Genomic DNA, 19,621 nt, shown 5'->3' on the forward strand with positions numbered 1-19,621 from the left:
GGGGGCCCGGCAATGACGCGCGCTGAAATCGGGAGTAAGTACTCAGTTTTCACTCCGATTTCTTGTTTGTTTGTTTGTCCGGGCGATATCTCAGCCATCCATTGAGCTAGGAAGATGAAATTTCGGCACAATAGTGAGCAAGTGGTTTGGCAAAAACGGTATTTTTTGTTTTTGGATTAATCAATTAATTTATTAGTTACTTTATTATTATCGAATAATTAAGCACTTATTTATTTCCTTTCTCATCTGGGCATTATCTCAGGCACCTTTTGCGCTAGGAAGCTGATATTTGGGCACGCGAATGACGTGATTTGGCTGTAAAGGCTATTTTTGATTTATTGATTACTCAATCGATTAATTATTTAATTATTCAATTAATGCCTTTAATTATTATTTCTAAAGTTACAGATTCGGATGAAGCGGTGGTGGTTTAGGTATTCTATTAGCCAATTGATTAATTATTTAATTGTTTTATGATTATTGTTTATTTTCATTATTAATCTTTTTTTTTTTTTTTTTCTCATCTGGGCAATATCTCAAGCACCTTTTGAGCTAGGAAGCAAATATTTGGACATGACAATGACCAAGTGATTTGGCTGTTCAAGGATATTTTTTATTTATTGATTAATTGATTAATTATTTATTGATTAATCGATTAATTATTTACTTTTTTCGATTAATATTCAAAAAGTTGCAGCCGCAAATGAAGCGCTGGCGGTTTAGGTATGCTATTGGCCAATTGATTAAAAAATATATTTATGATCATTGTTTATTGATTTTAATTATTCAATTAATCAATTATTGTACACCTTTCCCACCCAATACAGTCTATTTGAGCTGCACGGCAGTATTGCCAAAAGGCGCCCCGGCAATGCCGCGCTGGAGGATATTTCTTTATTTGGCATGGGGGGGCTTGGGGGGCGGTGTACTTTGAATGTATCTGTATTTGTTTTTAAGATGTATTGGTGTATAAACAGCTTCACAAAACTATTGAAAATGTGTGTAATACACCTCATCCATTTTCCAAGGAATTGGAGAGGCTGTTATTGTAATTGGTTTGTCAGTGAGGTTGATGCGACATGCAGATTTACGTTGATAAAGATTGTTCATTCTTGCTCAGATCGACTGTAATCATGAATGCAGGTGCAGGGTTTTTTTTAATTGTGACTTAAAAGGATCATATACCACGATAACGGCTAAAGGTATCTATGCCAAACTTGGTGCAGGAGTGTATAATAAAGTAAAGATGAACTGCTTAGATTTTGGGGTCATGAGGTCAAAGGTCAGGGGTTGCATTTGATAAAAATCCTGTTACCACGATAACTTGTGAACCAGTATGGGATTTTTAACAAGCTTTGTACATGTATATATGATGCAAAGCTGAATTCTTGGATTGTGGCATCAAGAGGTCAAAGTTCAGAGGACATGTCAGGTAAAAATGTGATAACTTTAGAACAGCTGATGGGATTTAAATCAAACTTGGTACAAGTATGTGTTTTGATGTAAACATGAACCGAGATGTTGGAGTCTAATGTGAAAGATCATGTTGAGTAAAAATTGCTCTGATGCCACACTAACTTCAGAACGGCCGAAGGGATCGAAGTCAAACTTGTTACTCGTATGTATTATGATGTAATAATGTGGGCAGAGGCATATAAGTCGACGTTGTGACATTGAACCGTGTTGTTCTCGTTTTTGCCTAAAATACTCCCCGACACTCACTGATGGACTTCTCAAAGTCTGACGAAGATCCGTTTGGCCATCTCGAGTTCAACTGCAAGTTAGCTGCTGGAATTTATTTGTGCTTGGGTTTCACATTACATAGCTTTGTAACGATTACTACAGTGAAGGGCTTTCCATTAAGAAATGCAGATATAACCCATGGAAGGGTAAAAAGTTTTCTCTTCTTTAGCCTGGTATTATTCACCTGGCTGTATTGTAAGATGTTAGTGGGAATTATTGTACGTCAAAGGTGTGAAAACATAACAAATGGCCTCTAAAGGTGGTTATATTTTTTATATATATAAAGGTGTGAAAACAACAGCAACCACGGTCCCCGAAAAGGCCAACACCCGCTTTGCGGGGAAAAATGGCCCCTAAACGGTGGTGGTAAAGGTGTGAAAACATTTTGTTACCTCGGAGACATGCTGAATGGAAAAGGTGGATCAGACTCTGCAACGGTTGCTGGAGTGAGATGTGCATGGAAGAAGTTTCGGGAACTGAGTGGCGTGCCGATGTGGAGGGGAGTGTCGTTGAAGCTGAAGGGAAAGGTGTATGCTGCATGTGTGAAATTTTATGATTCATGGGAGCGAGACATGGGTAATGAACGTAGAGCAGCAACGAAGGCTGGAAAGGGTGGAAATGCGAATGGTTCGGTGGATGTATGGAGTATCGTTGAGAGAGAGGGGAAGACAAATGATGAATTACGAAAGATGATGGGAATAGAGCCTGTGATGGATGCTGTGAAGAGAAACGGTTTGAGATGGTTTGGTCATGTGTTGAGGAAGGATGGAAGTGACTGGTTGAGAAGAGTGATGGAAATGAATGTAGAAGGAAGTAGAGGACGGGGAAGACTGAGAAAGACTTGGCTAAAGATGGTCGAAGAAGAAATGCGGGCAAGGGGGTTAACAAGGGGAGATGCAGGAAATAGGGCAAAATGGGGAAGATTGTCATGGGGACCGCAAGGCTAACCCCCACTCTTGCAGGGAAAATGGCCTTAAAATGCCTGTTGTTGTTGTTGTTGTTGTTGTTGTTGTTGTTGTAATCTACACAATATTATAATGTGTGCTTTACCCCTGTATAATAAAACAAAAACATTTTACGTTCCAGGGTCCAAGCTTTGACTGAAGACATATGGTCAAGTGTCATGGCATAGCTCGGGTCATCCCGTCTATGTATTTTGCAAAACGGCCTTTTCATACTGTATGTATGATGCCAAAGGTTATTGGCCGTTGTGAGTACACGCCTCTGCATTGTTTTCGACCAAAGCCAAAAGCCTCCATTGTTAAACTGAAATATTCTTTGGTCTAATTCAAGCTTGCATGTTATGGCATGAAACAAAAAATATTTTGCATTGTTTTGCATTGACTCGACTGCAACAGTCCTTGCCTGCTTTGATCTGCGTACTTTGATCTGTGCACTCTGATCTCGGGAGATCGGACGGCCCTTTTTACATGACCTGCGACGAAGAGGAGTCCAGAAAAGCCCCAGAATTAGCAAAACATAGGACCGGCTCCATTGACAAAGGTAGAGCGGGGACGAGGAAAAACTCAAGTCGGTTTAATAACAGCACTACAATGTGGTTATATTCGTCAAAATGATCATCACATACTTACATACTTACATCTTATTATCAAAAATTTTCAAAATATACTTACATCGTTCAGGGTAGGCAGCGGTACGAGCACAACTAGGCATCAAAAATCGCCACCTTATGAAACATTTAGCATGTAATTGCCTCTTGGAGATTGACTCCTCATCTTACTATAATTCACCAAATGTCCGTCCATCTGTTCGAAGGTACTGTAAAAACTGCTGAATCGATCGCAAAGATATTTTGGGTGGGTAATCCTGGGACCCCTGGGAGTAAAATAGGCTATTTAGTGTTCCCAATTTCAGCTTTGGTCTCCAGCATTCTCAGGTTTGGACTCCCGCATAACGTCCATTGTTCTCATTGTGACGACGCACAAACGGCTGCACCCAGGAAAGCAACATGTCTCCATCAATCGCTAACAGATCGCTGTCTCCATCGATCTTGCCAGGGCCGTAACAGCTATCGGCTCAAAATCCTTTTAACTGTTGATTTGATACAGTTACACGTATCGGGAATTTGGTACACGTATCGGGAGTACATACGACATAGCGATTGTGAACACTATTAACGATCACGATCATGGTGTATCGATCACGATTTGAAACACGATGGAATAATATTTACCGATATGAACAGTGATGTGGCTTTTATTGAAATTCTAGACAATGTTTAGATTTTGATGATTTGCGTGTGATATGATTCACCAGATGTTTATATGAATTGTTTAAAATAAATAAAAAACCTTCAATTTCTGATATTTTGCCATCGCCATATATGCAGATTCGCCACAGTCCCACGATCGATGTTTCTATAGGTGAACGGGTACGTTTTTCATAGAAGTCTTTCACGAACTTGCTGTCCATGTCTGACGTGCGACTGAAGGTGCCACAGGAATGTGGAATTTATTGGTTTCCTGCTTTAGCATTCGCCGTATCTGCATTGCCTGTTTGCTTCTGGCCTCCCACCCGTGCCAAGCACGGGTATCTCTCTAGTAAAGTTTAATACACCGGTAGGTTCCTTTGGTTATGTTCACTTTTTCTGTCTTGTGTTCTTTGCAAACAAAGTAAAAATTCATTCAATATTACACCTGTAAAAATATCAGGTTGTGGAACCCTTGAAAATCATGCTGTGGAACTGTGAAAGAGAACCTCGATTCGAAAACTTTCTGGTAACCTGTTTCGTAACCAAATCATTTGGTTACTTGCAGCCTGCTTCTCCCATCAGATCTCGGCAAGGGTGCCTTGTTTGGTTTGACCCAGGTCTGAACCAAACTTCTTATTTATTTTATCATCCACATAACTTCTAACCATCTTCACTCATAATCTTGAGAGATTTATTTTAGCATATGATGAGTAGATTAACGCGACAGTTTTGTATACTGCTAGTTGTAAACGTGATTAATTTTCTGATTGGGACGTCCTCTTTGTTTTGTTCCTTCCCTAGTTTGTTTTTATACATTTTATTATACTGAATTATTGATTGTTCCTGGGTTTGTTCCCTTTTTCCATGAGTAAATTACCAACAGGCACACAAAATTTAGGTTCTTGTTGTGTAACGAAGTTGAACATATTTGTTTTCCCGAGCCACCATTGGTGCTTTGGAATTGAAATTAACATGTCCAATCCACCTCTTAGGAGCTTCTCTCCAACATTCTATCGTTCATGCCCGTTAGGGAGATGGAGATTGTGTGCGTGTCATGCATACATACTTGGATATACAGTGCCTTCAGAAAGTGTTCACACCACATGACGTTTTTCACATTTTGCTGTTGCAGCCTGAATTTCTAAATGGATTAAATTGAGATTTGACCCCCATAATGTTTAAAGTTGAATTTTATTTTTAGACTTTTTTTTTTTTTTAAACAAAGCGTGAAGCGGTGTAGGGCAACACACTCCCGGTCTGTCGAGCTTCCGTTTCCCGGAAGCGGAGCTCCAGGCTCGTTGTCCGGCAGCTGTAAATGCTTTTTTGCCGTATCCATATTAATGCACACCAACTAATGAATTAAGCACTTCCCATTTTGCCTTTAAATAAAAATAAAAATTCCTTTCCTTTCAATACTTTGGTTTGCTTTTGTTTTCACTTTTGAGCAGTTTTTCCACTTCGAAGTTCCTGTCTTTTTATGCTGTCTCCATGGCATGATTTCATACTCGAGTTGAGCATGGAATGTGAAGATGTATTTTCCCCTTTAAGAAAAAAAAGAATGCAAATGGTTGCTGAAAGCATTCTTTTGTAATTGTCGACATTCGAGGAAATTAAAATGCTCGTAAAATTATTTTTGTATTTTCAATTGATTGAATGAGCTTGACATCTGACTTCCACACAACTCTACCTGATGTTGATAACTGAAGGGTATTAATTTTAGGTTGCTCAACTTTAGGGAGGTGATTCGGAAAATGTGAAGCATTCAAAATTTTCTGAATGTTTACTCTTTGTATGTACAAATCTAGGCTTGAGGGGGGAGCTAAATGGCAGAGGGCAGCATGTTAAGATTGAGGGGATCAAAGGGGAAAGGAGCCAGTCATTGTAACTGAGCATTGACTGAAAGAAAAGTGGGTGGTTTGGATGGGTGAGGATGAGGGTTCAATTCGTGAGAGAGACTGGAGATAGTTTTGGGGGAGTGCAGGAAATGTCTGAGCGGTGCTGTTGACCTATTTTTGCTTGAAGCACGAGATGACAGATGCATAGTCTGTTCCACACCCATGAGAGAATATTGTGGTGTTGGAATGGAGGTGAGCATTCCACTCTGAATTGGGAAGGGTAACCAGGCTTGGGATTCTTCAAGAATGTGTGACTTTGGTAGACTTGGAGAAGCAAGGCCATAAAATGAGGGGATATAAAAGAGTCGACCAGCCTTCCTGCAATGTACGAACAGCAGACCTTGCGGACTATTCCTCTGGATGACATTGAAAGCCTTGGATTCGACCACTTCCAGAGGAGCAAAATGGGAACATGTTGCACCATCCCAAAATCGGGACCCATATTCTCTGATGCTTCGGCTGTTGGCTTTATGCACCCCAATGAGTTCTGACCGGTTTAGAAAGGACTTGGCTCTGCAGAGAATATTGTCAGCCAACCTTGGCCAGAGTCCAGTTGGTAGCCATGGCCCACCCAAGACAGATTGTGATCCACAAAACTTCTGGGATTGCACCCTCTCAAATTGGACTGGAGGGGGTTATATCGAGAGTTAGACTATGGGTTAGACAGCCGATCATCGTGGAGGGACAGAGTTGAGAGCATTGTATATTCATACTTTGGAAGACGTGTTCCAGATAGTTGTCCAACAGCTGCTTGCTTCTTTCCAAACCTGCAGAGATGGATGCTGCAGCAGCCTGTCTCAAAGTATGACGTATTATTCTGCACTTGGGTGTTCATCGTCAGGAAAATGGTACAAAGGATTTTTTTACTTTTTCGTTTAAGTGGAGAGGTCATTGAAGTTGTGGAAGCACTCATCATTAAAGTTGACCAGGAATAAGCTAGGTCTTAAAGTGTTGCTTTACTCGACAGCCTCAAGCAGTAGATCGTAAGATGGAATGCTATTGAGAGCGACCCGGTTTTTCTGCTCAACGAAAATGTGATAACAATTAGTGGATTTGCTGTGGAATACCATCAACAGACATCTTTGAATGCAAGGCTATGCATTTGAGATTTGAGAATTGGTGCATCCACCCATTGTTTGGTTAAGAAGCAACAAGTATGTGGGAGAATCACTGGGGCAGAGCCTGAAGGTTTTTTTTGTTTGTTTGGTTTTGGGGTTTTTTTCTCCTGAGGTCTGCAGTGATGTTAGATCCCATCACTTTACTTGCAAAGGTGAGAAGGCTGACTGGTCTGTCGTGGAATGCATCAGCCTTGAAACTCCTCTTGTAAATTGTGGTGACATTTTCAACTTTTCAAGTCTTGAAGAGTGAGGAGAGAATGTAGTAAAAGCGTCGGTTTTGAGAATTGGTGTGAAGGCCACTGCATCTGTTTGCAGAGTGGGGCCGTGATTGACTTGGAACTTCTCAATCTGGGTGGTAAAGAAGTTTACGTGCTGTATGGAGGTGTTGCCTGGTGTTGGCTTAGCGGTTAGGGTGCCGGCTTGGGATCCTAGGATCCTGGGTTCGAATCCTGGTCGATCGCTGAATTAATGCCAGGGGGGTTGACTCAGCCTGTCATCCTTCCGAGGTCGGCAAATTGAGTACCAGCTTGCGGGGATGAATGATCCCGGTGTGTCCCCGGTTTAGAATAGGTACACTGTACCCCTGCGCATCGTAAGAGGCGACTAAGGGTTGGCGTCAGGAAGGGCATCCGGCCATAAAAACATTGCCTCAAACAGGGAACCATGATTGTCATGGGGCCCGCAAGGCTAACCCCCGCTCTAGCGGGGAAAATGGCCTTTAAAAACTATCATTCATTCATTCATTCATTCATGGAGGGGATGAATTGTTGGTCATGTCATGTCATGTAATGGAGTGGTTGGCTTAGCTTTGTTACTGTCCCCCGTCGCACCGCGGAGCGAAAGGGGGACTATGGTTTTCCCGTCCGTCCGTGCATGCGTAAGCGAAGGACCGCATTCGAATTTGGTGTGTGGGTGCAACCCACGTCATAATCCAAGATGGCCGCCGCCATGTATGTCTGACCCTTGTGAGCAGAATATCCTGAAAAATAAGCGAAGTACCAACTGTTAATCTGGTGTGTGGGTGTATCTAGGCATAAGGAAGAACCCTATTGAAAATTGGGTCGCCACGGCAAAATCCAAGATGGCCTCCGCCATGTATGTCTGAACCTTGAGCGGAATATCTTGAAAAATAAGCGAAGTCCAACTTCTAATCTGGTGTGTGGGTGTATCTAGGCACAAGGAAGAACGCTATTGAAAATTGGGTCGCCACATCAAAATCCAAGATGGCCACCGCCATGTATGTCTGAACCTTGTGAGCGGAATATCTTGAAAAATAAGCGAACTACTAACTTATAATCTGGTGTGTGGGTGTATCTACACAAAAGGAAGAACGCTATTGAAAATTGGGTCGCCACATCAAAATCCAAGATGGCCGCCGCCATGCATGTCTGAACCTTGTGAGCGAAATATCATATCATCGCATGTTTTCTGCGTCTTCCACTTTGTCAACTCGCATCACTTCCCCGACGGGGGACCTAGGCGTAACGCTTGTTTATTTATTTATTTGTTAAATAAATCCATCACTTTCACAAGGACATTATAAGAGAAGCAGAGTAGGCTTTATAGATACTACTGTGTTCAAAAAGTATCCGACCTTTATTTTTCATGTGTAAAAAAAAAAGAAGCTAGGGAGGCGATGATTGGTGCACTTATGTAGGCGATCCTAATGCGCACGTGTGAATTTTTTCCCACCTGCAGAAGCTGTCATTCGACGACGGCAGACCGCCGATGATTGAGGACATGTAAGCGAGCGCCGTCGGATTTTCGTTTTTGACAAAATGACGGAAAAACTTGAACAACGCTACTGCATCAAATTTTGTGTAAAGCTTGGCGATTCCCAAGTGGAAACGATCCGCAAGATTCAACACCATTCATTCCATTATGAAGGAGGATTTGGGCTTCAGGAGAATCTCAGCGAAGTTCGTACCAAAGCTGCTAACGATTGAGCAGAAGCAACTCCGTTTGGAGATCGCACAGGACATGCTGGAGACTGTGAACAGCGATCCCAGCTTCCTCGACACAGTGATCACTGGCGATGAGTCCTGGGTTTATGGGTGCGACCCAGAAACCAAGTTGCAGTCATCACAATGGAAGCATCCAACATCCCCGAGGCCAAAAAACACAAAATTTGATGCAGTAGCGTTGTTCAGGTTTTTCCGTCATTTTGTCAAAAACGAAAATCCTATGGCGCTCGCTTACATGTCCTCACTCATCGGCGGTCTGCCGTCGAATGACAGCTTCTGCAGGTGGGAAAAAATTCACGCGTGCGCATTAGGATCGCCTACATACGTGCACCAATCAACGCCTCCCTAGCTTCTTTTTTTTTACGCACGAAAAATAAAGGTCGGATACTTTTTGAACACTACGTACGTTTGAGAGTGAGAAAAGAATGGGGAGAACAGACAAGGCCCTCATGAGCTGTGATGTGGGAAGGGGGTAACATACTGGCCAGAAGCAGATATGGAAGGGGTTTCTGGGTGCACTTTCCTCTGCATACTATCACAAACATCATATAAACAGTACTGTACTTTTGAATTGATGCAAAATGTATTCTTTCTGTCAAGTAAGGGTGTAAGGAACACAGTGGCAGTGTGATGGAGGGAAAGAAATAGGAATAGAGACTCTAATTGGAAAAGCAAGTGGAGAGAAGTATTGAAGTTTACTAATTGCACATGGAGCTGTGCGTGGGCCTGCTTCCTTGTTTGCTTGCTTGTTTTTGATTTTCTGACCATGTGGAACACAAACCGTCAACCATGTATGTATGGAGAAGCAAGGACTGGCACAAATTTTGCACAGAGGCCTTAGAAGTCATAGCTGCAAAAAGGGATAGAAACTAGCGTCCGGATCTGCAGATACAACCAGCAAGGAAAGAAGAACGATACTCGGTAGAGGGCATACTTCCACCATGCTGAATAGTTGATGTTTTGCATCACACTGATGGGCTGGATCTGCATCCATACCTTCACCAAAATCTTATCAATTTGTCCTTGTCACACACCCAACTTGTCCATCAAATTTTGTCTGAATCCATCCATAACTTTTTGAGGTATCCTGCTCCTCTGACCACCTTCGTGTACCGAACGGTTGCAGCCAGCAATTGACAACAACAAATAGTTGCAACCGGCACATTCTAAATAATGCGATCCATTGACTTGGTGTTGGAAGAACCAACCCGGTCGTGTCTACCTGCCAACAATCAGGGAGAATATAATAATTGTCTGGGAGTTGGTGCTTTTGTCAGAGGTTATACTTCCTGCCGACTGCAGTAAGGAATGCGACTACGTGATGTTGCCTTCGCCATAACAACCAGCAATTTCTGTTTCCAGCTTGCTGGGCCCAAATGTATCATTCCCAAGACTGTAACTCCCCAGCCTTGCAAACTGTTGGCATGGGAAGTACACTTGTATGGTTATCTTGTGTGTCTGAAGATTGGGGCTAAAACCATGAAACTGATTGCAATCTGTAACCACTTTTGTGGTTATTTTTGAGTTGGTGGGCCTTGGCGGTTCAGTTTATTTATTTATGTTTTCGACTTGGTGGTGCTTTTTCAACCACCGTTGGATCTTTGCTGCTAGCCTGGTGTTGGCTTAGCAGTTAGGGCACAGGCTTGGGATCCTAGGATCCTGAGTTTGATTCCGGTCGATCGCTGAATTATCGCCAGGGGGGGTTGACTCAGCCTGTCATACTTCTGAGGTCGGCAAATTGAGTACCAGCTTGCTGGGATGAATGATCCGGTGTGTACCCTGATGTAGAATAGATACACCGTATCCCTGCGCATCGGAAGAGGTGACTGAGGGTTGGCGTCAGGAAGGGCATCTAGCCATAAAAACATTACCTCAAACAGGGAACCATGATTGTCATGGGGCACGCAAGACGAACCCCTGCTCTAGAGGGGGAAAATGGCCTTAAAACGGTAATTTATTCATTCATTCGTTTGATCTTTGCTTCTCTGCTGTTGTAGTCTATTGGATGGAGTGCATTTTCGTTTTGTCATTTTAAATTGATCGTGCTTCAATATCCTGTTCATCATAATCTCCTCACCCGTTAACTTTGACGTGAACGTGTGTGTTTACAATGTTGAACATGCAGGTAGTTTGTCAACCTAAAGTGGTTGTGTAATGCCTGCTTCCCCACCACCAACCCCTTCATACGTCCCGCCCCTCCCCACTTCCATGAAAGTTTGGAACTTCTCCATCCATAAATTGTATCGGAGAAGCCTCACGTCCCCATTAGCATGGTAGTCAACTGATCTAGAGATTGGATAATTTTCACTTGCTGTGTTGTAATGACGAATCAGAAACCCCCTATTGTGTGTGCCTGTCATCAACTGACCTCCATCTAATGATCTCTGACCCAACTATGTAAATCCTCAATGTCTACGTTTTTTCAGAAGTCAAAAATAATCCTTAAAAGCACATAACAGCTCTGGGTTCCTGGTGAGCAATTTGTTGCCAAGGTGAGCAATTTGTTGCCAAGGTGAGCAATTAAAAAAAAAATTAGATGAATACAACATGCATTTTAAAGGCCATTTTCCCTGCTAGAGCGGGGGTTAGCCTTGCGGTCCCCATGACAATCTTCTCCATTTTGCTTTTTATATGGGGAAATGACATGCCCAGACCAGGAATTAAACCCAGGTCCTCTACATCTTCCCACATATATCAATTTCATTATTTAATCCTGTTCATTAATCCAATTGCTTCACTACGCCCCCAGTGGTGTTTATAATAGAGGACATTGATTTGTCCCCCCCCCCCCCCCCCATTGGAGGAAGACCCTCTCGTGTTCAGGCCGTTGGTGCTCCTATGGTTGGCAACGAGTGCCCCGGAAGCATTGACGGAAAGAGTGGTAATCATATGTGTGGGAAAATTTCATGCTCAGGCAGGGTCTCCCAGAAACATGACATGACCAAAAGTATGTGGACACCCAAAGATCACACATCTCAATCAAATCAAGGGCATTAATATGGAGTTGGTCCCCCCCTTTGCTGCTATAACAGCCTCCACTCTTCTGAAAAGTCTTTCCACTACATGTTGGAACATTGCTGTGGGGATTTGCTTCCATTCAGCCACAAGAGCATTTGTGAGGTCGGGCACTGATGTTGGGCGATTAGGCCTGGCTCGCAGTCGGTGTTCCAATTCATCCCAAAGGTGTTCAATTGGGTTGAGGTCAGGGCTCTGTGCAGGCCAGTCAAGTTCTTCCACACCGATCTCGACGAACTATTTCTGTATGCACCTCACTTTGTGCACGGGGCATTGTCATGCTGAAACAGGAAAGGGCCTTTCCCAAACTGTTGCCACAAAGTTGGAAGCACACAATCGTCTGGAATGTCATTGTATGCTGTAGCGTTAAGATTTCCTTTCACTGGAACCTCTTACACTAAACTTTACAGTTGGCACGATGCATTCGGGCAGGTAGCGTTCTCCTGGCATCCGCCAAAAGTAGATTCGTCCGTCCGACTGCCAGATGGTGAAGCGTGATTCATCACTCCAGAGAATGTGTTTCCACTGCTCCAGAGTCCAATGGTGGCGAGCTTTACACCACTCCAGCCGATGCTTGGCATTACGCATGCTGATGTTAGGCTTGTGTGCGGCTGCTCAGCCATGGAAACCCATTTCATGAAGTTCCCGACGAACATTTCTTGAGCTGACGTTTCTTCCAGAGGCAGTTTGGAACTCGGTAGTGAGTGTTGCAACAGAGGACAGACGATTTTTACGTGCTACGTGCTTCAGCACTCTGCTGTCCCGTTCTGTGAACTTGTGTGGCCTACCACTTCGTGGCTAAGCTGATGTTGCTCCTCCACGTTGCCGCTTCACAAAAACAGCACTTGCAGTTGACCGGGGCAGCTCTAGCATGACATAAATTTGATGAACTGACTTGTTGGAAAGGTGGCGTCCTATGACGGTGCCATGTTGAAAGGCACTGAACTATTCAGTATGGCCCATTCTACTGCCAATGTTTGTCTATGGCTGTGTGCTTGATTATATATACCAGTCAGCAATGGGTGTGACTGAAATAGCCAAATCCACTAATTAGAAGGGGTGTCCGCATACTTTTGGTCATGTTGTCTAGCTCAGATTGTAGAGCACTGGTACGGTTTTCCAGAGGACCTGTGTTCGATTCCTGGTCAGAGCATGTAATTTTCCCACATATCGATTTAATTTAAATATATATATATATATATATATTTTTTTTTTTTCTGCTCGCCACATTTGGCACAGACATTTGCTGTTGACTTTTGATGTTGCTTTGTAAGTGTCACATAATTATTATGCTATTCCAACGGCAGTTGTTCGGGTACTTATTCGGAGCCCTTACATCGTTGCGTTGCATTGTTGTTGCATTCAGCCGTTCTTGAGTTGTCATGGTAATAAAATAATTTGGACTTAACGATGCCTCTGACCTTTAATGGAAGAAGAAGAAGAAGAAGAAGTGCATGGAAGAAGTTTCGGGAACTGAGTGGCGTGCTGATGAGGAGGGGAGTGTCGTTGAAGCTGAAGGGAAATACTGTATGCTGCATGTGTGAGAAGTATTATGATTTATGGGAGCGAGACATGGGTCATGAATGTAGAGCAGCAACGAAGTCTGGAAAGGGTGGAAATGCAAATGGTTCGGTGGATGTGCGGAGTATCGTTGAGAGAGGAAGACAAATGATGAATTGCGAAAGATGATGGGAATAGAGCCTGTGATTGATGCTGTGAAGAGGAACAGGTTGAGATGGTTTGGTCATGTGTTGAGGAAGGATGAAAGTGACTGGTTGAGAAGAGTGATGGAAATGAATGTAGAAGGAAGTGGAGGACAGGGAAGACCGAGAAAGACTTGGCTAAAGATGGTGGAAGAAGAAATGCGGGCAAGGGGGTTAACAAGGAGAGATGCAGAAAATAGGGCAAAATGGAGAAGATTGTCATGGGGACCGCAAGGCTAACCCCCGCTCTCGTAGGGAAAATGGCCCTAAAATGCATGTTGTTGTTGATGCCTCTGACCTTTCACCTCTTTGCCCCAAACTCAGTTCATGTTTACATCATTATGCATGCTTGTACAGGAACCCTCGCTTTACGGAAGGGTTACTACGTTCTGCAAATTCTTTCTGTTATGTGAATTTCCACAAGTCAAAACCAATTTTCCCATGTACTCACATTATAAAAGTGGAGGTCGGTTTCTACGGAACAAAATCGTCTCTCTCTACGATGTAACAAACACACTTAAATAAAGCAACAAAGTTTATTACAATGCTCTGTACATTACTTTTAACTATTACTATTACTGTAATACTGTTTATGTACTAAAATGGAGATCAGTGCTGTGCACGAATCTGTTTTGCTTGTGGACCTTGATTTAAAATGTAGAAATGAACCGTTACAGTGAGCAAAAAGAAAAAGATTGTTTGATTGACAATGACTTGTGGTGGCTGGAGGGAGGGAGAGGGGAAGAAGGGAGGTGAGTGTTCAGTGCTGGTATACTGTGGGGTGTCCACCACGATGGCTTTTACCACAGCTGGTCTGTCACTTCCCCTGACATGCTGTGACCACCATCGCTCAGCCACTGCCTCCACTCGCTACACTCCCACACCACTGCCTCTATTCGCTACACACGCACACCACTGCTTCCACTCACTACACACACACACACCACTGCCTCCACTCGCTTCACACACACACCACTGCCTCCACTCACTACACATACCACTGCCTCCACTCGCTACACTCCCACACCACTGCCTCCACTCGCTACACTCCCACACCACTGCCTCCACTCGCTACACTCCCACACCACTGCCTCTATTCGCTACACATGCACACCACTGCCTCCACTCACTACACACACACACACCACTGCCTCTATTCGCTACACACGCACACCACTGCCTCCACTCACTACACACACACACCACTGCCTCCACTCGCTACACACACACACCACTGCCTCCACTCGCTACACACACACACACCACTGCCTCCACTCGCTACACACACACACACCACTGCCTCCACTCGCTACACACACACACACACCACTGCCTCCACTCGCTACACACACACACCACTGCCTCCACTCGCTACACACACACACCACTGCCTCCACTCGCTACACACACACACCACTGCCTCCACTCGCTACACACACACACACACACACCACTGCCTCCACTCGCTACACACACACACACACCACTGCCTCCACTCGCTACACACACACCACTGCCTCCACTCGCTGCACACACATCACTGCCTCCACCCACTACAAACATCCACCACTGCCTCCATTTGCTACAAACATCCACTACTTCCTCATTTGAAGGTTGCTTTCCAGACATCTTGTGTGACTGATGGAGTGAGCAGAGCCAACCATGAGAGGTAGTGAGAAGCACAGTGAAATCCAAACCACGGAACTTCTCTTTGGGAGCGAGAGTGGGGGGAGGGTGGTGGGGGTTTGTTAATACTTAAATAAAAAAATCCAATTTTAAACGCAGATGGTGACCTTTGTTTAAGCATGAGTTCCGATAGTCTGATATCTATCTATAATTCCAGTAATCTCTGTCTGTCTGTACGTTTGTCTGTGACCGCTGTTTCTCGACAACCACGGGTCCGATATACTTTTAACTTGCCAGGTATATTGCTGGGGACCCGAGGATGTGCCTTTTCAAGGTTTCATATTAATCGGACAATTACTTACCGAGCTATGTCCAAAAAACGATTCAACCAATCAGAGAGCAGCGAACGATCGCGTGTGCCGAACGTGGCGGGCACACTCTGCCTCGGATGGCACATTTGAGAGCGTATTCATTTATTTCACGTTTGCAAACTATGTTGGCGTTAAACTATGTTTTACAACTAATAAAAACGAATTTGCGATTCATTCGCTTTCCTGCGCGTTTGTGCACGCGATGGCGATTTCTTTACCAAACTCCGGAAGCCGTTCGCTTTGGACCAAACCATTGCATGTAAATAGAGGGGGGGGATTGTCACCACTCGCAAGCCGTTCGCTTTGGACCAAACCATTTCATGTAAATAGAGGGGGGGGGATATAATTTTAGATATAGATATAGTACGGGCATGCCCTAGTCTATCTATAATTCCAGTAATCTCTGTGTGTTTGTTTGTACGTTTGTACGTTTGTTTGTTTGTCTGTGACCGCTGTTTCTCGACAACCACGGGTCCGATATACTTTTAACTTGCCAGGTATATTGCTGGGGACCCGAGGATGTGCCTTTTCAAGGTTTGAAATTAATCGGACAAGTACTTACCGAGCGAGCTATGGCGATTTAGCCGTTCGCCGTTCGCTTTGGCGTTGCGAATGGACCAAACCATTGCATGTAAATAGAGGGGGGGGGTTCTGTGGTCGTTGCGAATGGACCAAACCATTCATGTAAATAGAGGGGGGGGGGGGGGTTCTGTGGTCGTTACTGCCACGTGGTTTCAAAGTTTTTTTTTTTGTTGTTGTTTGCACGCATGTTTTTTTGCACCCACGTACGGGCACGCCCTAGGATGTTTACACACACACACCCCTACACAAATTTTTTTTTTTTTTTTTTTGGCAAGGAACGGGCACCCACGTACGGGCACGTCCTAGCTTATATATAGTACGGGCATGCCCTAGTTATATAAAATGTCGAAAACCCGTGCAGTAATACAAATGCAGTACGTACGTATATACATCTCATTACAGTACTAACATGTAAAATATGATTTGAGGGCACCTATAATAAGCAAGTTGACTTGAAGTGCATTTATACTTTTGCCCTCAATTCATGTGGTGTATGTAAAACCTATTACAGAAAAAAAAGAAGTTTTTAGGCTCAAATTTCCATTATTATGAATTTTGCTTTCTGTTGCATGAATTTTAGTCACTACTTATTTGCTTCCGTTATAGCAAATTCCCTCAAGTGAATTTCCGTAGTGCGGGTGATTACCGTACCAAGTTAAATTTTAATCTCTTCGGCTTTTCAAAAGTTATCACATATTTACCTGACATTACCGCTGACCTTTGACCTCTTGATGCCATGTAATCCAATCGGTTTATCTTTGTATTATATATATACTAGGGCATGCCCGTACTATATATATATCTAAAATTATATCCCCCCCCTCTATTTACATGAAATGGTTTGGTCCAAAGCGAACGGCTTGCGAGTACGGTGACAATCCCCCCCCCTCTATTTACATGAAATGGTTTGGTCCAAAGCGAACGGCTTGCGGAGTTTGGTAAAGAAATCGCCATAACGTGCACAAACGCGCAGGAAAGCGAAAGAATCGCAAATTAGTTTTAATTAGTTTTAAAACATAGTTTAACGCCAACATAGCGGCAACATAGTTTGCCAACGTGAAATAAATGAATACGCTCTCAAATGTGCCGTCCGAGGCAGAGTCTGTTCGGCACGTTCGGCACACGTGATAGCTCGCTGCTCTCTGATTGGTTGAATCGTTTTTTGGACATAGCTCGGTAACTACTTGTCCGATTAATATGAAACCTTGAAAAGGCACATCCTCGGGTCCCCAGCAATATACCTGGCAAGTTTCAAGTATATCGAACCCGTGGTTGTCGAGAAACAGCGGTCACAGACATACAGACATACATACATACATACATACATACATACATACATACACACAGAGATTACTGGAATTATAGATAGATATATATATATATACTTATACCAAGTTTGTTAAAATTCCCATCACTAGTTCAAAGGTTCGTCTGTTAACATACTTTTTACTTAACATGACCTTTGACCTCTTGACCCCAAAATCTAATCGGTTCATCTTTTCATCATCTATCTATAATTCCAGTAATCTCTGTGTGTCTGTGTGTTTGTCTGTGACCGCTGTTTCTCGACAACCACGGGTCCGATATACTTGAAACTTGCCAGGTATATTGCTGGGGACCCGAGGATGTGCCTTTTCAAGGTTTCATATTAATCGGACAAGTAGTTACCGAGCTATGGCGATTTCTTTACCAAACTCCGCAAGCCGTTCGCTTTGGACCAAACCATTGCATGTAAATAGAGGGGGGGGATTGTCACCGTACTCGCAAGCCGTTCGCTTTGGACCAAACCATTTCATGTAAATAGAGGGGGGGGATTGTCACCGTACTCGCAAGCCGTTCGCTTTGGACCAAACCATTTCATGTAAATAGAGGGGGGGGATTGTCACCGTACTCGCAAGCCGTTCGCTTTGGACCAAACCATTTCATGTAAATAGAGGGGGGGGATATAATTTTAGATATCTATCTATAATTCCAGTAATCTCTGTACGTTTGTTTGTCTGTGACCGCTGTTTCTCGACAACCACGGGTCCGATATACTTTTAACTTGCCAGGTATATTGCTGGGGACCCGAGGATGTGCCTTTTCAAGGTTTCATATTAATCGGACAATTACTTACCGAGCTATGTCCAAAAAACGATTCAACCAATCAGAGAGCAGCGAACTATCGCGTGTGCCGAACGTGGCGGACACACTCTGCCTCGGATGGCACATTTGAGAGCGTATTCATTTATTTCACGTTTGCAAACTATGTTGGCGTTAAACTATGTTTTAAAACTAATAAAAACGAATTTGCGATTCATTCGCTTTCCTGCGCGTTTGTGCACGCGATGGCGATTTCTTTACCAAACTCCGGAAGCCGTTCGCTTTGGACCAAACCATTTCATGTAAATAGAGGGGGGGGATATAATTTTAGATATAGATATAGTACGGGCAATGCCCTAGTAATATATAATTATACCAAGTTTGGTGAAAATCCAATGACTGGTTCACAACTTATCTCGGTAACAGAATCTTTCCCTTATGTCTGACATTTGGCCTTTGATCTCTTGAACCCAAAATCGAATCGTTCAGCTTTACATCATTATACATCCCTATACCAAGTTTGACTTTGATCCCTTCAGCCGTTCTCGAGTTATAAACCTATTACATCGACTCTGACGTCTTCACCCCAAAATCTAATTGGTTCATCTTTACATCATCATACATGCTTGTACCTACTTTTATCAAAATCCCATCACTGGCTCATAAGTTATCGCGGTCACAGTATATATATTTTTAACCTAACATGACCTTTGACCTCGTGACCCCAATATGGAATCTGTTCATATTTACCTTATTAATACAAACCTGCACAAAGTTTGACTTGGATCCCTTCAGCCGTTCTCAAGTTAACGTCTTAACGAAAACCTATCACAGATGGATGGAAGGATGGACGGACGGACAGCCGGATGGACAACCTGAAAACACAATGCCTCCGGTGACTTCATTGGTGGAGGCATAAAAACAATAAATCTGCACAAACATCTACTCTGGAACCATCTCAACTTCCTTGAACACCATCGAGAGGGTGATGACGGAAGCCAAAAAATAATAATTATATATATATTGTTTTGCTGCTGACTTTCTTTTGCGCAAGTTTGAATTGATAAATGGTAGCTATGTTCAATGATGCGTCATTTTTTGCTAACTGCGGCACTTGGTGCATAAAAAGCACTTCAGAAACTGATATGGTGCACATACTGCGCAGCATCGATCAAGTTTCGCAGCCACGTAATGGAAGGTGTTTGACACTGAAGTGACACTGGCGTGCGTCGCCACCCGCGTCAGCATTGCAGCAAACATGCTCATTATGAAGAATGAAGACCGGCCTTGCTCGGGAAGGCTAGTGTTGA

General features: G+C 43.4%; 1 protein-coding gene across 9 annotated transcripts in view; it reads left to right on the forward strand.

The window, feature by feature from the left end:
• LOC137422376 (trinucleotide repeat-containing gene 6C protein) overlaps positions 1-19,621 on the forward strand; it is a 239,821-nt gene that overhangs the window by 165,629 nt on the left and 54,571 nt on the right. For 5 of the 9 annotated variants that reach the window (XM_068109130.2, XM_068109164.2, XM_068109151.2 and 2 more), the window contains exon 2: positions 19,146-19,206. The exons of 3 other annotated variants lie outside the window; for them this stretch is intronic. In XM_068109130.2, coding sequence (XP_067965231.1) covers positions 19,178-19,206 — 29 coding nt within the window. In that variant the 5' untranslated portion in view covers positions 19,146-19,177. Of the gene's footprint in view, positions 1-19,145; positions 19,297-19,621 lie in introns of all 9 variants that reach the window. One more of the 9 variants, XM_068109157.2, reaches the window with a different exon arrangement.

Source organism: Myxine glutinosa, chromosome 1 (genome assembly GCF_964187855.1).
Source record: "Myxine glutinosa chromosome 1, kmMyxGlut1.1, whole genome shotgun sequence".
Taxonomy (NCBI): domain Eukaryota; kingdom Metazoa; phylum Chordata; class Myxini; order Myxiniformes; family Myxinidae; genus Myxine; species Myxine glutinosa.